Here is a 13,743-nt window from a genome sequence, read left to right as displayed (position 1 = left end):
AAATTGTAATATACACGTTGTTTAGTAATTATCTTTATATTCAAAAAAACGAGATCATAAATTCGCAAAAATATTATTTGTATGTTTATGTTATTTGTCTAATACAAATTTGTCATTTGTATTCCTATTTTCAGATGGCAAACAGAAGGGCACCTTTAACTTCTCTTCTTTTATCGGTCACTCACAGTTACATTCCATTCGGATGTGGACAGTGCCCCCCGTGGTCAAATTCAAGAACAGTTTAAAATGTGTCCAATCGTATTTTAACAGACTTGACTGTTGACGAATGAAAAGCCTATTCCGTTTCGTGGATAGTTGGTTTCACCAATAGGGGGTTTGTAGTAATAAGTCCTCCGATGAAGGTAGGCGTGTTAAGTGAACTGAACGGGACAGCTCTACAGAGAAAGACTCGCCGAGACCGAGAAACACAAACCCGCTTCTGTTGACACCCTTGGGGGGGGGACATCTCAACATCAAGAATACGGCATTGAGGTTGCATGCAGAGTATATTATAGTATGAAACATCATTTGGACCTGAGTGTGTTTCCTACTGCACAACCAGGGTTTTAACAGACACTCGTTCGCTCTGTAATTGACAATTCCATTACCTTTTTATGTAGTATTTTCTAAACCTGGAATGACCTGTTCTTACTGGATTGTTTGATGGGGCTTCTAAGAATCATGATACCGCCCAAGTTTCAGCTTCTGGCGCTGTTGGCATTCGCAGTGGCCATGTTCTTCTTGGAGAACCAAATCCAGAAGCTGGAGGAGTCTCGGGGAAAGCTAGGTAAGACTGCGGTCAAGCTGTCCTTATTCATCATGCCGTAGGTAAATGTGTCCGTGAGATGCAGTAGGGGTTGAACCATTGCTGAACATCTTGTCAGCTTGGTTGCCAATTTGCGGTTGACTTGTGACGACATCATTCGCGCTCCCCTTGGGAAGTGACAAACTGGCATTTTGAGGACAACGTGCAACTCGGGAACATCAACTACATTTTCAGTCACGTTTAGTAAACGATTTGACAAACCTATTGTATAATGAGTTTGCCCTCTTTTACCATATGGTTGACCAGATCATGTGTGAACAGCAAGTAGAACCTGTGGCACCATTATCCCTCCAGTGGGTTAATGATTGATAGTGTAGTGATTGGGGGGGAACAACTAGGCTTGAACCATCAACCCAGCAGTTTTAGAGCTGGCGCAGTACAGCTTTTTGCCATGGAGAAGGTCCAGACCTCTTGGTAAACAGAGGTCATTACACTTTAAAATAAAAAGCAAACCTTGCATAATGCCTTTCAGGGCTGCATGGTTATCCCACCGCTGCCACCAAGATAGCAATTGAGAGTAAACTGGAGCCGGGCTTGGACCAAAGACCATGTGGTTACGGCAGAAGGGCTCTACCTCCTATTTCATTAAGCTTCAGATACCTCTTTACAGAACATGCAAGGATACAACAATAGCTGTGTGGAGAGAGACTTAAAATTTGAATGATGGCCATTCCAAGGTGATTTCATGTAAACATGCACTACGTGGGAATTAGAAAAGTTCACTATTTCAGCCCATTCAATGTGCATTCTATGTATGCATTATTATTTTCAACAACCATTTGCATGGTGGAATTGATCGTTCTGAGAAATGTCCTTGCTGTAGTGTGCTGTGCCTCAGAAACCTTTATTCATGTAAACATGAGTTCCAAAAGAATGTGTTCTAAACAACCGGCTCATTTCAACAAACTGTGATCAGAATGAATTATCATGGTGGTTCCGTAACAAATATTGGGAGGATATCTGAATGTTCTGGGTAGACATCAAAATCAACTGCTGAAACAACACAGGGAACATCTAAATGCTTTTGGAGTGAAAAAACACAAGATGCTAAAACAAGACCTAAAGGGAGCAGTCTTTTCCATTACAGCCTACTCAAAGAATTTTATTGACTTGACAATGCGTCTGAATGATGCCTAGAGAGGAAAAACGTCTCTGTAAACTGGAGCCGTCAATTATATCCCGCATAGTCAAATTGCCTAGGTTTGAGGCAGGGCAACATGATGGACACCACTTGCTGTCCAACCAGGTGCTGATGCATTTCTCCCGTCTATATTGAGAAAACAAGCTGTATATTTATTACACGCTCCAATATTGCCCATTTCCAACTTATTTTCTTATCTGCTTGTTACTTCACTCAGACGCTGAATCACTTTTCCTACTAGAAGTCTCCAGCACCTAAGCCACTGTGATTTGCTTCCAGGCTAATTGTGAGTGGTTTGGTAGTCTCGGCATGGATTGAAATCACCCCATAACGATCCATGTGTCTTGTAGCTAGCTTCATCTGTGTTATCTGGTGACATACTGTGCATTCGGAAAGTATTCAGACCCCTTGACTTTTTCCACACGTTGTTACGTTACAGCCTTATTCTAAAATTGATTAAATTGTTGTTTTTTATCCTTGTCAATCTACACACAATACTCCATAATGACAAAGCAAAACAGGTTTTTAGAATTTTTACAAATTTCTACAAAATTTAAATATCATATTTTATATACGTATTCGGACCCTTTACTCAGTACTTTGTTGAAACACCTTTGGCATCTTTCCCTCGATCCTGACTAGTCTCCCAGGCCCTGCCTCTGAAAAACATCCCCAGAACATGATGCTGCCACCACCATGCTTCACCGTAGGGATGGTGCCTGGTTTCCTCCAGATGTGACGCTTGGTATTCAGGCCAAAGAGTTCAAACTTGGTTTCATCAGACCAGAGAATCTTGTTTCTCATGGTCTGAGAGTCCTTTAGGGGCCTTTTGGCAAACTCCACGCGGGCTGTCATGTGTCTTTTACTGAGGAGTGGCTTCTGTCTGGCCACTCTACCATAAAGGCCTGATTGGTGGAGTGCTGCAGAGATGGCTGTCCTTCTGGAAGGTTCTCCCATCTCCACAGAGGAACTCTGGAGCTCCTCCCTGACCAAGGCCCTTCTCCCCGATTGCTCAGGTTGGCCGGGCAGCCAGCTCTTGAAGGAGTCTTGGTGGTTCCAAACTTCTTCAATTTAAGAATGATGGAGGCCACTGTGTTCTTGGGGACCTTCAATGCTGCAGACATGTTTTGGTACCCTTCCCCAAATCTGTTCCTCGACACAATCCTGGCTCTGAGCTCTAGGGACAATTCCTTCGACCTCATGACTTGGTTTATACTCTGACATGCACTGTCAACTGTGGGATTTTATGTGGACAGGTGTGTGTTGAGTCTCATAGCAAAGGGTCTGAATACTTATGTAAATTAGGTATCCGTTTTTTTTTTTTTTTTATACATTTGCAAAAATTTGTATACCTCTTTTTGCTTTGTCACTATGGGGTATTGTGTGAGTATATTGTTGAGGGACATTTTTTATTTAATCAATTTCAGAATAAGGTAATAATGTAACTTGTGGAAAAGGGGAAGGGGTCTCAATACTTTCTGAATGCACTGTATTTCCTGTAGCGTCCTCTTATGCCAGCTAGGTACATTTTGTAGAAACGTCAAGTTTAACATTAGCACGTGGAGGTGGGGCTGACGGTGTGCTTTCCTCATTGGCTGTAACTCTAGATGGGAGTATATGCTGTACTTGCTAAGAGCAGTGTAAATTGAAGCGTTGTTTATAAACCTGTCACCTCATGGCCCATGTAACTAACTATGTATCTACATTTAACCACCACACCAGTCTCCACAACATTTACATTTTTAGTCATTTAGCAGACATTCTTATCCAGAGCGACTAACAGGAGCAATTAGGGTTAAGTGCCTTGCTCAAGGGCACATCAGATTTTTCACCTAGTCTGCCCAGGGATTCCACCCAGCGACCTTTTGAGTTACTAGCCCAACACGCTAAACAGCCAGGCTACCTGCCGCTCCATGAGGAGCAATGAGCTAAGTAAGTTCCCACTCGCTGCGATGTTACCACAAGCGTTGTACCGGAGTGAAACATCCTAAGTGAGGTTTTGTCTTTTATTTCTTACACAGCTTTAATAATTCATGAAAGAGAGGCCTTTTAATGCAAAGGAGAAAGGGTACTGTCCATGCATTGTGAATGTGTTTGGAGGGAGTGACACAATGATGTAGGAATGCCTTCTGCTCAACATTCATTCATTGCCTGCGCTGCAACTTCATAAAGAGTCAGACTTGAATTATCTTCCATTTCCATACTGGGCACCAACCTCCTTACTGCTGAGTGCCCTGGACAGGAATTTGCTCATGAAAAGATCTTGCCATCCACAGACTGACATCAAGTACTTTGAAAAGAGTTATACTATTTGATGTGATTGACAGTAGCTTTGAGCATGGCTTTGAAAAGTCCATAGCAATGCAGCACTAGGAGGACCAGTATATCATCGCTGATGTGGTCAAGTTCCTAGTTCACATCTTGGACGTTTGAATGCTTTCAATTATAATAATGAATCTGAACATTATAAAAAGTCAAAATCCTGATACACTAATCAAATCAAACTTTGTCACATGCGCCGAATACAACAAGTGTAGTCTTCACCGTGAAATGCTTACTTACAAGCCCTTAACCAACAGTGCAGTTCAAGAAGAGTTAAGAAAATATTTACCAAGTAGACTCAAATAAAAAGTAATAATAAAAAGTAACACAATAACAATAATGAGGTTGTATACAGGGGCCACCGGTACCGAGTCAGTGTGCGGGGGTACCGGTTAGTTGAGGTAATTTGTACATGTAGGTGGGGGTGAAGTAACTATGCATACATAATTAACAGCGAGTAGCAGCAGTGTACAAAAGGGAGGGGGGTCAATGTAAATTGTCCCGTGGCAATTTTATTAATTGTTCAGCAGTCTTATGGCTTGGGGGTAGAAGCTGTTGAGGAGCCTCTTGGTCCTAGACTTGGCCCTCCGGTACTGCTTGCCGTGCGGTAGCAGAGAGAACAGTCTATAACTTGGGTGACTGGAGTCTCTGACAATTTTATGGGCTTTCCTCTGACCGCCTATTATATAGGTCCTGGATGGCAGTGATGTACTGGGCCGTTCGCACTTCCCTCTGTTGCGCCGTACGGTCAGATGCCGAGCAGTTGCCATAGCGGTGATGACCAGGCGGTGATGAAACCGGTCAGGATGCTCTCCATGGTGCAGCTGTAGAATCCTTTTGAGGATCTGGGGACCCATGCCAAATCTTTTCAGCCTCTTGCGGGGGTAAACATTTTGTCATGTCCTCTATATGACTTTCTTGGTATGTTTGGACTGGAGGTCGACCGATTTAATTGGAATGGCCGATTTTAATTAGGAACGATTTTCAAGTTTTCATAATCGTCATTTTTGGACACCAATCATGGCCAATTACATTGCACTCCACGAGGAGACTGTGTGGCAGGCTGACCACCTGATACGCGAGTGTAGCAAGGAGTCATGGTAAGTTGCTAGCTAGCATTAAACTTATCTTATAAAAAAAAAAAATCTTAACATAATCACTAGTTAATTACACATGTTTGATGATATTACTAGTTTATATGCAAAGCAGGACAAGCTAGTTAATCAAAATCAAATCAAATTTATTTAAATAGCCCTTCGTACATCAGCTGATATCTCAAAGTGCTGTACAAAAAACAGCCTAAAACCCCAAACAGCAAGCAATGCAGGTGTTGAAGCACGTTGGCTAGGAAAAACTCCCTAGAAAGGCCAAAACCTAGGAAGAAACCTAGAGAGGAACCAGGCTATAAGGGGTGGCCAGTCCTCTTCGGTCTGTGCCGGGTGGAGATAATAACAGAACATGGCCAAGATGTTCAAATGTTCATAAATGACCAGCATGGTCAAATAATAGTTCTGGGACAGGTAGCACGTTCGGTGAACAGGTCAGGATTCCATAGCCGCAGGCAGAACAGTTGAAACTGGAGCAGCAGCACGGCCAGGTGGACTGGGGACAGCAAGGAGTCATCATGCCAGGTAGTCCTGAGGCATGGTCCTAGGGCTCAGGTCCTCCAAGAGAGAAAGAGAGAATTAGAGAGAGCATACGTAAATTCACACAGGACACCGGATAAGACAGGAGAAGTACTCCAGATATAACAAACTGACCCTAGCCCCCCGACACATAAACTACTGCAGCATAAATACTGGAGGCTGAGACAGGAGGGGTAAGGAGACACTGTGGCCCCATCTGATGATACCCCCGGACAGGGCCAAACAGGAAGGATATAACCCCACCCACTTTACCAAAGCACAGTCCCCACACCACTAGAGGGATATCTTCAACCACCAACTTACCATCCTGAGACAAGGCCGAGTACACAAAGATCTCCGCCACGGCACAACCCAAGGAGGGGCGCCAACCCAGACAGGAAGATCACATTAGTGATCACACCAACTCGACTCCCTCTGATCAAACTCTTGCGTCACCAAGTTCACACCTCAGCCACCTCCTCACTTTCAACTCCTCCTCTTTCTTTCCCTGGCTCTCTCTTTTTCACCATTATCCGGAGCACTCCTTTTGACACCATGGAGCTGTTTTTAGCCTCCCCAGGGTTATTAAATGGAGTCATACACTGGCAGTCTGCTGGTATTCACTAAATAGTGGTTACTGTACATCTCTATGTGTCTCAGCACTCTGAAACATGCCATTTGAGTGCCTAATGGATTGGATACTACTGTGGAAACACAGGTGTCAGGAATGGATTTGGTGTGGGCACAGTACTAATGGCCCTAAGCTCGAGCAGTTAGGGCCCAGATTGGTGTATTTATGGGCATTGGCTTGCACTTTATAGAAGAATGTTTTCCCTTGAAGTTCTGTGCTACATTTCCGTGCACAGTTGCGGATGACTGACAGGCTAATCACGGTGCTATGAACTGTTTCGCACCCCGGAGTGTAATTGAGACCGCTCTCCTCGCGCCGCAGTGTTCCCTTGTCGGGTTTCCAAGGGGTTTGACGAACGATGCGGTCGGTGTGGTTAAGCATGCGTGAAAGCAGGTGGGTGACTTATCGCTTTTATAACACTGATCAACATCCCTCTGAGAGACCCAGCTGTAACAGAGCTTCTGTAGACGTATTGTAAGAATACCAAGCGTCATTATAACTGATAATCATGTTACTTTTCATCAGAGTCCTTCCTTTGCTAATCAATAATCATAAACAGCCTCTTTATCTGGAGCCTGGGATGCTACTGTAGTGCAAGATGATAATCCCCTGTGGCCAAACAGGCCTTTCCCAATTTCCAACTTGCATCCAAAAGCTATCTTCCTCTTCAAAGCTATGGGGGGGAGGGGTGGGGTGAGATTTAATTTTCATCTCAACTCAGGCATATTTAAAACCCCTGGCTGCTCACATCATAAGCCTTAACAAAAGGAGGGGAGAGAAACATGCCTGCAGCATTTTAAAACCAATTTCATCAGAGAATAGAGGGATAAGGCAGTCTGGCTGAACTGTTCCGCTCCTCTTGTCTGCATATAACTTCCATCTTGTATACAGCAGCTGAATAGAGCCTCACAGTGGAGGTGTCATAACCAGTAAAGGTGACTTTTATCAATATATTCGTCTCTATTTACTTTGATTCGAAAATGCTAATTTGCGTCAAAGTAGACATCATGCAAAACTACAAATCCCTGCAAGTTCCTGCACGTCATCTCGAGCTGACAGTTTTGCTAATAGGTATTGTGTCCATTTAAAACTTACACAAGACTGTTCACATAATCCTAATTTTAAAGAAATGTAGCCAATTTATTAATTACACATTTAGCTAACATTAGATAGTTAATCCAGAGATTCTTACCTTTGCCTCGATTCGGCAGTCTCGTTGTCACGTTCTGACCTTAGTTCTTTTATGTCTTTGGTTGAGTATGGTCAGGGTGGGTTGTCTATGTTAGTTTGTCTATGATTTTCTATTTCTGTGTTTGGCCTGGTATGGTTCTCAATCAGGGGCAGCTGTCAATCGTTGTCCCTGATTGAGAACCATAGTTAGGTAGCCTGGTTTCACCTTTGAGTTGTCTGTGATTATTTTCTGTTATGTGTTTGTCACCTTTCAGAACTGTTTCGTTTCTCCTTTGTTATTTTGTTTAGTGTTCTCGGTTTAATAAATATATGATGAACACTTACCACGCTGCACTTTGGTCCTCACCTCATTCCAACGACGATCGTGACAGAATCACCCACCACAACCGGACCAAGCAGCGTGCTACCCAGGAGCAGCGGGTTCAAGACTCCTGGACCTGGGAGGAGATCTTGGATGGCAAGGGACCCTGGGTACAGCCGGGAGAATATCGCCGCCCCAAGGCAGAGCTGGAGGCAGCGAAAGCCGAGAGGCGGTGGTATGAGGAGGCAGCACGGCAGCGTGGCTGGGACGAGAGGCAGCCCCAAAAATGTATTGGGGGGTGGCACACGGGGAGTGTGGCTAAGTCAGGTAGGAGACCTGAGCCAACTCCCCGTGCTTACCGTGGAGAGAGGGGGACCGGGCAGGCACCGTGTTATGCCGTGAGGCGCACGGTGTCACCTGTGCGCAGGCATAGCCCGGTGCGCTACATAGCAGTGCCTCGTATCGGCCGGGGCTAGAGTGGGCATCGAGCCAGGTGCCATGAAGCCGGCTCAGCGCATCTGGTCTCCAGTGCGTCTCCTCGGACCGGGGTACATGGCACCAGCCCTGCGCACGGTTCGCCAGCACAGCCCAGTGCGGTCTATTCCACCTCGCCGCACTGGCCTGGCTACGGGGAGCATCCAGCCAGGTAGGGTTGTACAGGCTCGATGCTCGAGACCTCCAGTGCGCCTCCACAGTCTGGTCTATCCGGTGCCTCCTCCACACACCAGGCTGTCTCCGTCTCCTCCCTACAGGTGCTCCCGACTGCTCAGCGCTGCCAGAGTCTCCCGTCTGTCCTGAGTTGCCAGAGTCTCCCGTCTGTCCTGAGTTGCCAGAGTCTCCCGTCTGTCCTGAGTTGCCAGAGTCTCCCGTCTGTCCTGAGTTGCCAGAGTCTCCCGTCTGTCCTGAGTTGCCAGAGTCTCCCGTCTGTCCTGAGTTGCCAGAGTCTCCCGTCTGTCCTGAGCTGCCAGAGTCTCCCGTCTGTCCTGAGCTGCCAGAGTCTCCCGTCTGTCCTGAGTTGCCAGAGTCTCCCGTCTGTCCTGAGTTGCCAGAGTCTCCGTCTGTCCTGAGCTGCCAGAGTCTCCCGTCTGTCCTGAGCTGCCAGAGTCTCCCGTCTGTCCTGAGCTGCCAGAGTCTCCCGTCTGTCCTGAGCTGCCAGAGTCTCCCGTCTGTCCTGAGCTGCCAGAGTCTCCCGTCTGTCCTGAGCTGCCAGAGTCTCCTGTCTTGAGCTGCTGAGCCGCCAGTCAGTCAGGAGCTGCCAGAGCCGTCTCTCCGGTGCTGCCTTCCTCCGGAGCTTCCAGAGTCTCCCTGTCGTCTGTCTCCCGTCCATTCTGGACCAGAGTCTCCCCAGTCTGTCCTGGGAGGGTCGCTCTAAAGAGGCCACGGAGGCAGGTTTTTATTTTTTTAAATTTTATTTCACCTTTATTTAACCAGGTAGGCTAGTTGAGAACAAGTTCTCATTTGCAACTGCCTGATAAAGCATAGCAGTGTGAACAGACAACACAGAGTTACACATGGAGTAAGCAATTAACAAGTCAATAACACAGTAGAAAAAAATGGGCAGTCTATATACAATGTGTGCAAAAGGCATGAGGAGGTGCCAATTTGCAGATTAGATAAATGATCAGATGGTCATGTCTAGAGATATTGGTGTGCAAAAGAGCAGAAAAGTAAATAAATAAATAAAAAAAACAGTATAAAAACAGTATGGGGATGAGGTAGGTGAAAATGGTGCTATTTACAATAGACTATGTCTCTGCAGCGATCTTAGCTCCGGATGAAGTTGGTGAGGGAGATAAAGTCTCAACTCTCAGCGATTTTACAGTTCGTCCAGTCACAGGCAGCAGAGTACTGGAACGAAAGGCGGCCTGAGGTGTTGGCTTTAGGGATGATCAGTGAGTCTGCTGGAGCGTCTGGATGGGTGTTGCCATCGTGACCAGTGAACTGAGATAAGGCGGAGCTTTACCTAGCATGGACTTGTAGATGACCTGGAGCCAGTGGGTCTGGCGACGAATCCTGAGGGCCAGCTGCCAGAGTGGTGGGTGGTATAAGGTGCTCAAAACGGATGGCACTATGATCTGCATCCTGAGTAGAGTGTTGGAAGCCATTTTGTAGATGACATCCCGTCTGTCCTTTTACTAGGGTAGCTGCCAGAGTGAAGGAGGCTTTGTTGCCCCGACTCTTGATTTGATTTTCCTGGAAGGAGAGTTTGCAGTCTGCACCTAGGTACTTATAGATGTCCACATATTCAAGGTCGGAACCATCCAGGGTGGTGATGCTGAGCTGCCAGAGTCTTGAAAAGCATGCATTTGGTTTTACTCGCGTTTAAGAGCAGTTGTCCACTGCTGTATGGCATTGAAGCTCGTTTGGAGAGTCACAGTGTCCGGGCCGAAAGTATATAGAATGGTGTCGTCTGCGTAGCAGGGAATGCCCGCAGCAAGAGCAACATCATTGATCAGAGAAAAGAGTCGGCCCGTCTGTCCCCCCATGAGCTGCCAGAGGACCGGACAGCATGCCCTCCGATTTGACACTGAACTCTGTCTGCAAAGTAATTGGTGAACCAGGCAAGGCAGTCATCCGAGAAACCGTCTATTGAGTCTGCCGATAAGAATATGGTGATTGACAGAGTCGAAAGCCTGTCCTGCACAGTACTGTCTTTTATCGATGGCGGTTATGTCTTTAGTACCTTGTCTGTCCCATGACCGGCTCGGAAACCAGATTGCACAGCGGAGAAGGTACGGTCTGGTCAGTGACCTGTTTGTTGACTTGGCTTTCGAAGACCTTAGATAGGCAGGGCAGGATGGATATCCCAGTTTGGGTCTGTCTCCCCCTTTGAAGCTTTCAATCCTTGGGGATCTCAGACATATGAAAGAGAGGTTGAACAGGCTGGTAATAGGGGTTGCTGTAGTTTCAGAAATAGCTTGTCAAGCCCAGCTGATTTGTACGGGTCTAGGTTTTGCAGCTCTTTCAGAACATCTGCTATCTGGATTTGGGTAAAGGAGAACCTGGAGAGGCTTGGGCGAGGAGCTGCGGGGCGGAGCTGTTGGCCGAGGTTGGAGTAGCCAGGCGGAAGGCATGGCCAGCCGTTGAGAAGTGCTTATTGAAGCTTTCGATAATGTGGATTTATCGGTGGAGACCGTGTTACCTAGCCTCAGTGCAGTGGGCAGCTGGGAGGAGGTACTCTTGTTCTCCATGGACTTCTGTCCCAGAACTTTTTGGAGTTGGAGCTACAGGATGCAAACTTCTGCCTGAAGAAGCTGGCCTTAGCTTTCCTGGACTGCGTGTATTGGTTCTGACTTCTCTGAACAGGCATCCCTATTCGATGCAGTCCGCCACAGGATGTTTTGTGCTGGTCGAGGGCAGTCAGGTCTGGAGTGAACCAAGGGCTGTATCTGTTCTTGGTTCTGCATTTTTTGAACGGAGCATGCTTATCTAAAATGGTGAGGAAGTTACTTTAGGTTAAGAGGCGGACAAAGACTATGGTGGAGTGGGGTCCACGTCCCGCGCCAGAGCCTCCACCGTGGACATACACCCACCCAGACCCTCCCCTATAGGTTCAGGTTTTGCGGCCGGAGTTCGCACCTTTTGGGGGGTACTGTCACGTTCTGACCTTAGTTCCTTTGTTTTGTCTTTGTTTTAGTATGGTCAGGGTATGAGTTGGGGTGGGCAGTCTGTTCTTTTTTCTATCATTTGGATTCCTGTGTTTGGCCTGGTATGGTTCTCAATCAGAGGCAGCTGTCAGTCGTTGTCCCTGATTGAGAACCATACTTAGGTAGCTTGGTTTCACCTTTGAGTTGTGGGTGATTCTTTTTCAGTTTCAGTGTTTGCACCATTCGGGACTGTTTCGGATTTCATTTTGATTCTCTTGTTCTTTTGAATTTTGTATTCATTTTCCATTAAATTACATTATGGATACATACCACGCTGCATTTTGGTCCTCCGATCCTTGCGACTACTCCTCCTCAGAGGAGGAAGAAGAAACCTGTTACCCTCGTCCAGATCATCATGGCATTTGTAGTTCTTCATGATAGCCACATTAGCAGATAATTAGCATTTAATTTTGGCGGGGTAAATACAGACAAATATATTGATAAAAGTCACCTTGTCAAAATGTCACGCCAGGGTAAGCCTACTTGAAACACAGCCCTTATTTTAAGTGTTTCTAAAATCCCCTATTGGAAAAATGTACAGTGTGGAAAAGATTGGAAACATTTCCTGTTTGATCGCTATGTTTTATGGGTATTATGACTCATACTGTGGTACTCTATCCTGGCTTGGCTTTCATCTGCTGTGATACAGTGCATCTTGTACTATCAGCTCTGGGGGGAACTGAAAGTTTCTCTGCTGCTGTGGCCCGCTCTCCTTGTCAGACTTTCTCTTCAGCATTGCATTGCACTGTGAGTGCTGGCAGTCTCGCACAGAGTGTGCCGAGACTCTGGGGAGTGGGGACAGCCTCTCACCACAGAAGTGGTATGTCACAGAAAGGCCAGTTGGAACACTTGAGATGTTCTTGTTCATGAATGATCTCAATCAATTCATTAACTGCTGCCATAGTTCATGTAGCCTGGTTAAACCAGACTGAATGCTGCGCTCTCCATTGTTCAATCTGGTTTAACCAGGCTATAGTTCTTGAGGAGTAGTATTGAGAACCGCTTGTGACCATAGAGGAACATTTTTGGTGTCCGTTTCCTTCCTCCTACTTGGTTGCTATGACAGCCGATGATGGATCTGATCTCACAATTGACACCGGAGTTCTCTGTTGGGCTTCCTCTGTGGAGCTTTGGGTCCTATTAATCTATTAGCCACTCCTCATCTGTCCTATAAATAGCTGCCCTCAGAATTGCCCGAACATTTGTGAAGTTTTCCCTGGACTCCTGCCTATGCATTATTAACACTTATGGGAAGAGAATCACATTTCTGTGTTGTACAATAACTAGCCTACACCTGCATTGTTATGTAAGCTGTTTATGTCTGTGATGTTATTTTTTAAACATTTGGACAGTAATACAGTTTCTCACGTGAACAGTTTTCCGTACCATTTCTTAAGTGGTGGTGGACATGGAGAAATGGCTGCTGTCTCTCTTCCTGTGATTCTGGAGAGATGGTGTTATTGACAGAACCTGATATTTCCCCCCTATTTCAAGCAGTAGGCTAATTACCCTGCTTAGTCAATGACAAGTCCTGCCAAGAGATCCAGACAAATCAATTGTCCACTCCACAGAGCAGCCCTTGCCAAGGCATAGAATTATTAGGCCGTAAAGCCTGCCATCTGTGTAAATTATCATCTCAAATAACTGCCAGTTTCTGATGGGCGGAACTGAAGCTGTCTTTTTTTCCCGATTATCGTATAAACTCACCTTGTCAGATAAAATGAACTTTGATTGCAGAGAAAAATTGCAGGGTTAAGTAAACTATGATTATTACCTTATGTTAGCGGTAATGTATGCTAAGCTTGCAGTGATACAGTAGCTTGGTACCATACTTAATGTATCCTACTATTGACACTAACTACACCAGCATTTCTCATCCTTTTCTGTACCAGGGACTGGCAGTGTTTCCCCCATATTCAAGCACTCTGAAAAATATATATAAATGCATCATGTAAAGTGTTGGTCCCATGTTTCATGAGCTGAAATAAAAAGATCCCAGAAATGTTCAATACGCACAATAAGCTTATGTCTGGAATTTTGTGCGCAAATGTGTTTACAT

General features: G+C 45.8%; 1 protein-coding gene across 1 annotated transcript in view; it reads left to right on the top strand.

The window, feature by feature from the left end:
• The first annotated feature begins 349 nt into the window (after nucleotides 1–349).
• The window catches only part of LOC115103287 (heparan sulfate 2-O-sulfotransferase 1), a 28,347-nt gene continuing 14,953 nt past the window's right edge, over nucleotides 350–13,743 (top strand). The window contains exon 1 of the mRNA XM_029624134.2: nucleotides 350–787. Within this exon, the coding sequence (XP_029479994.1) occupies nucleotides 664–787 (124 nt within the window). The 5' untranslated portion in view covers nucleotides 350–663. The remainder of the gene's footprint in view (nucleotides 788–13,743) is intronic.

The sequence above is a fragment of the Oncorhynchus nerka genome, linkage group LG20 (genome assembly GCF_034236695.1).
Source record: "Oncorhynchus nerka isolate Pitt River linkage group LG20, Oner_Uvic_2.0, whole genome shotgun sequence".
NCBI lineage: Eukaryota > Metazoa > Chordata > Actinopteri > Salmoniformes > Salmonidae > Oncorhynchus > Oncorhynchus nerka.
This window is presented reverse-complemented; position numbering and strand designations above follow the sequence as displayed.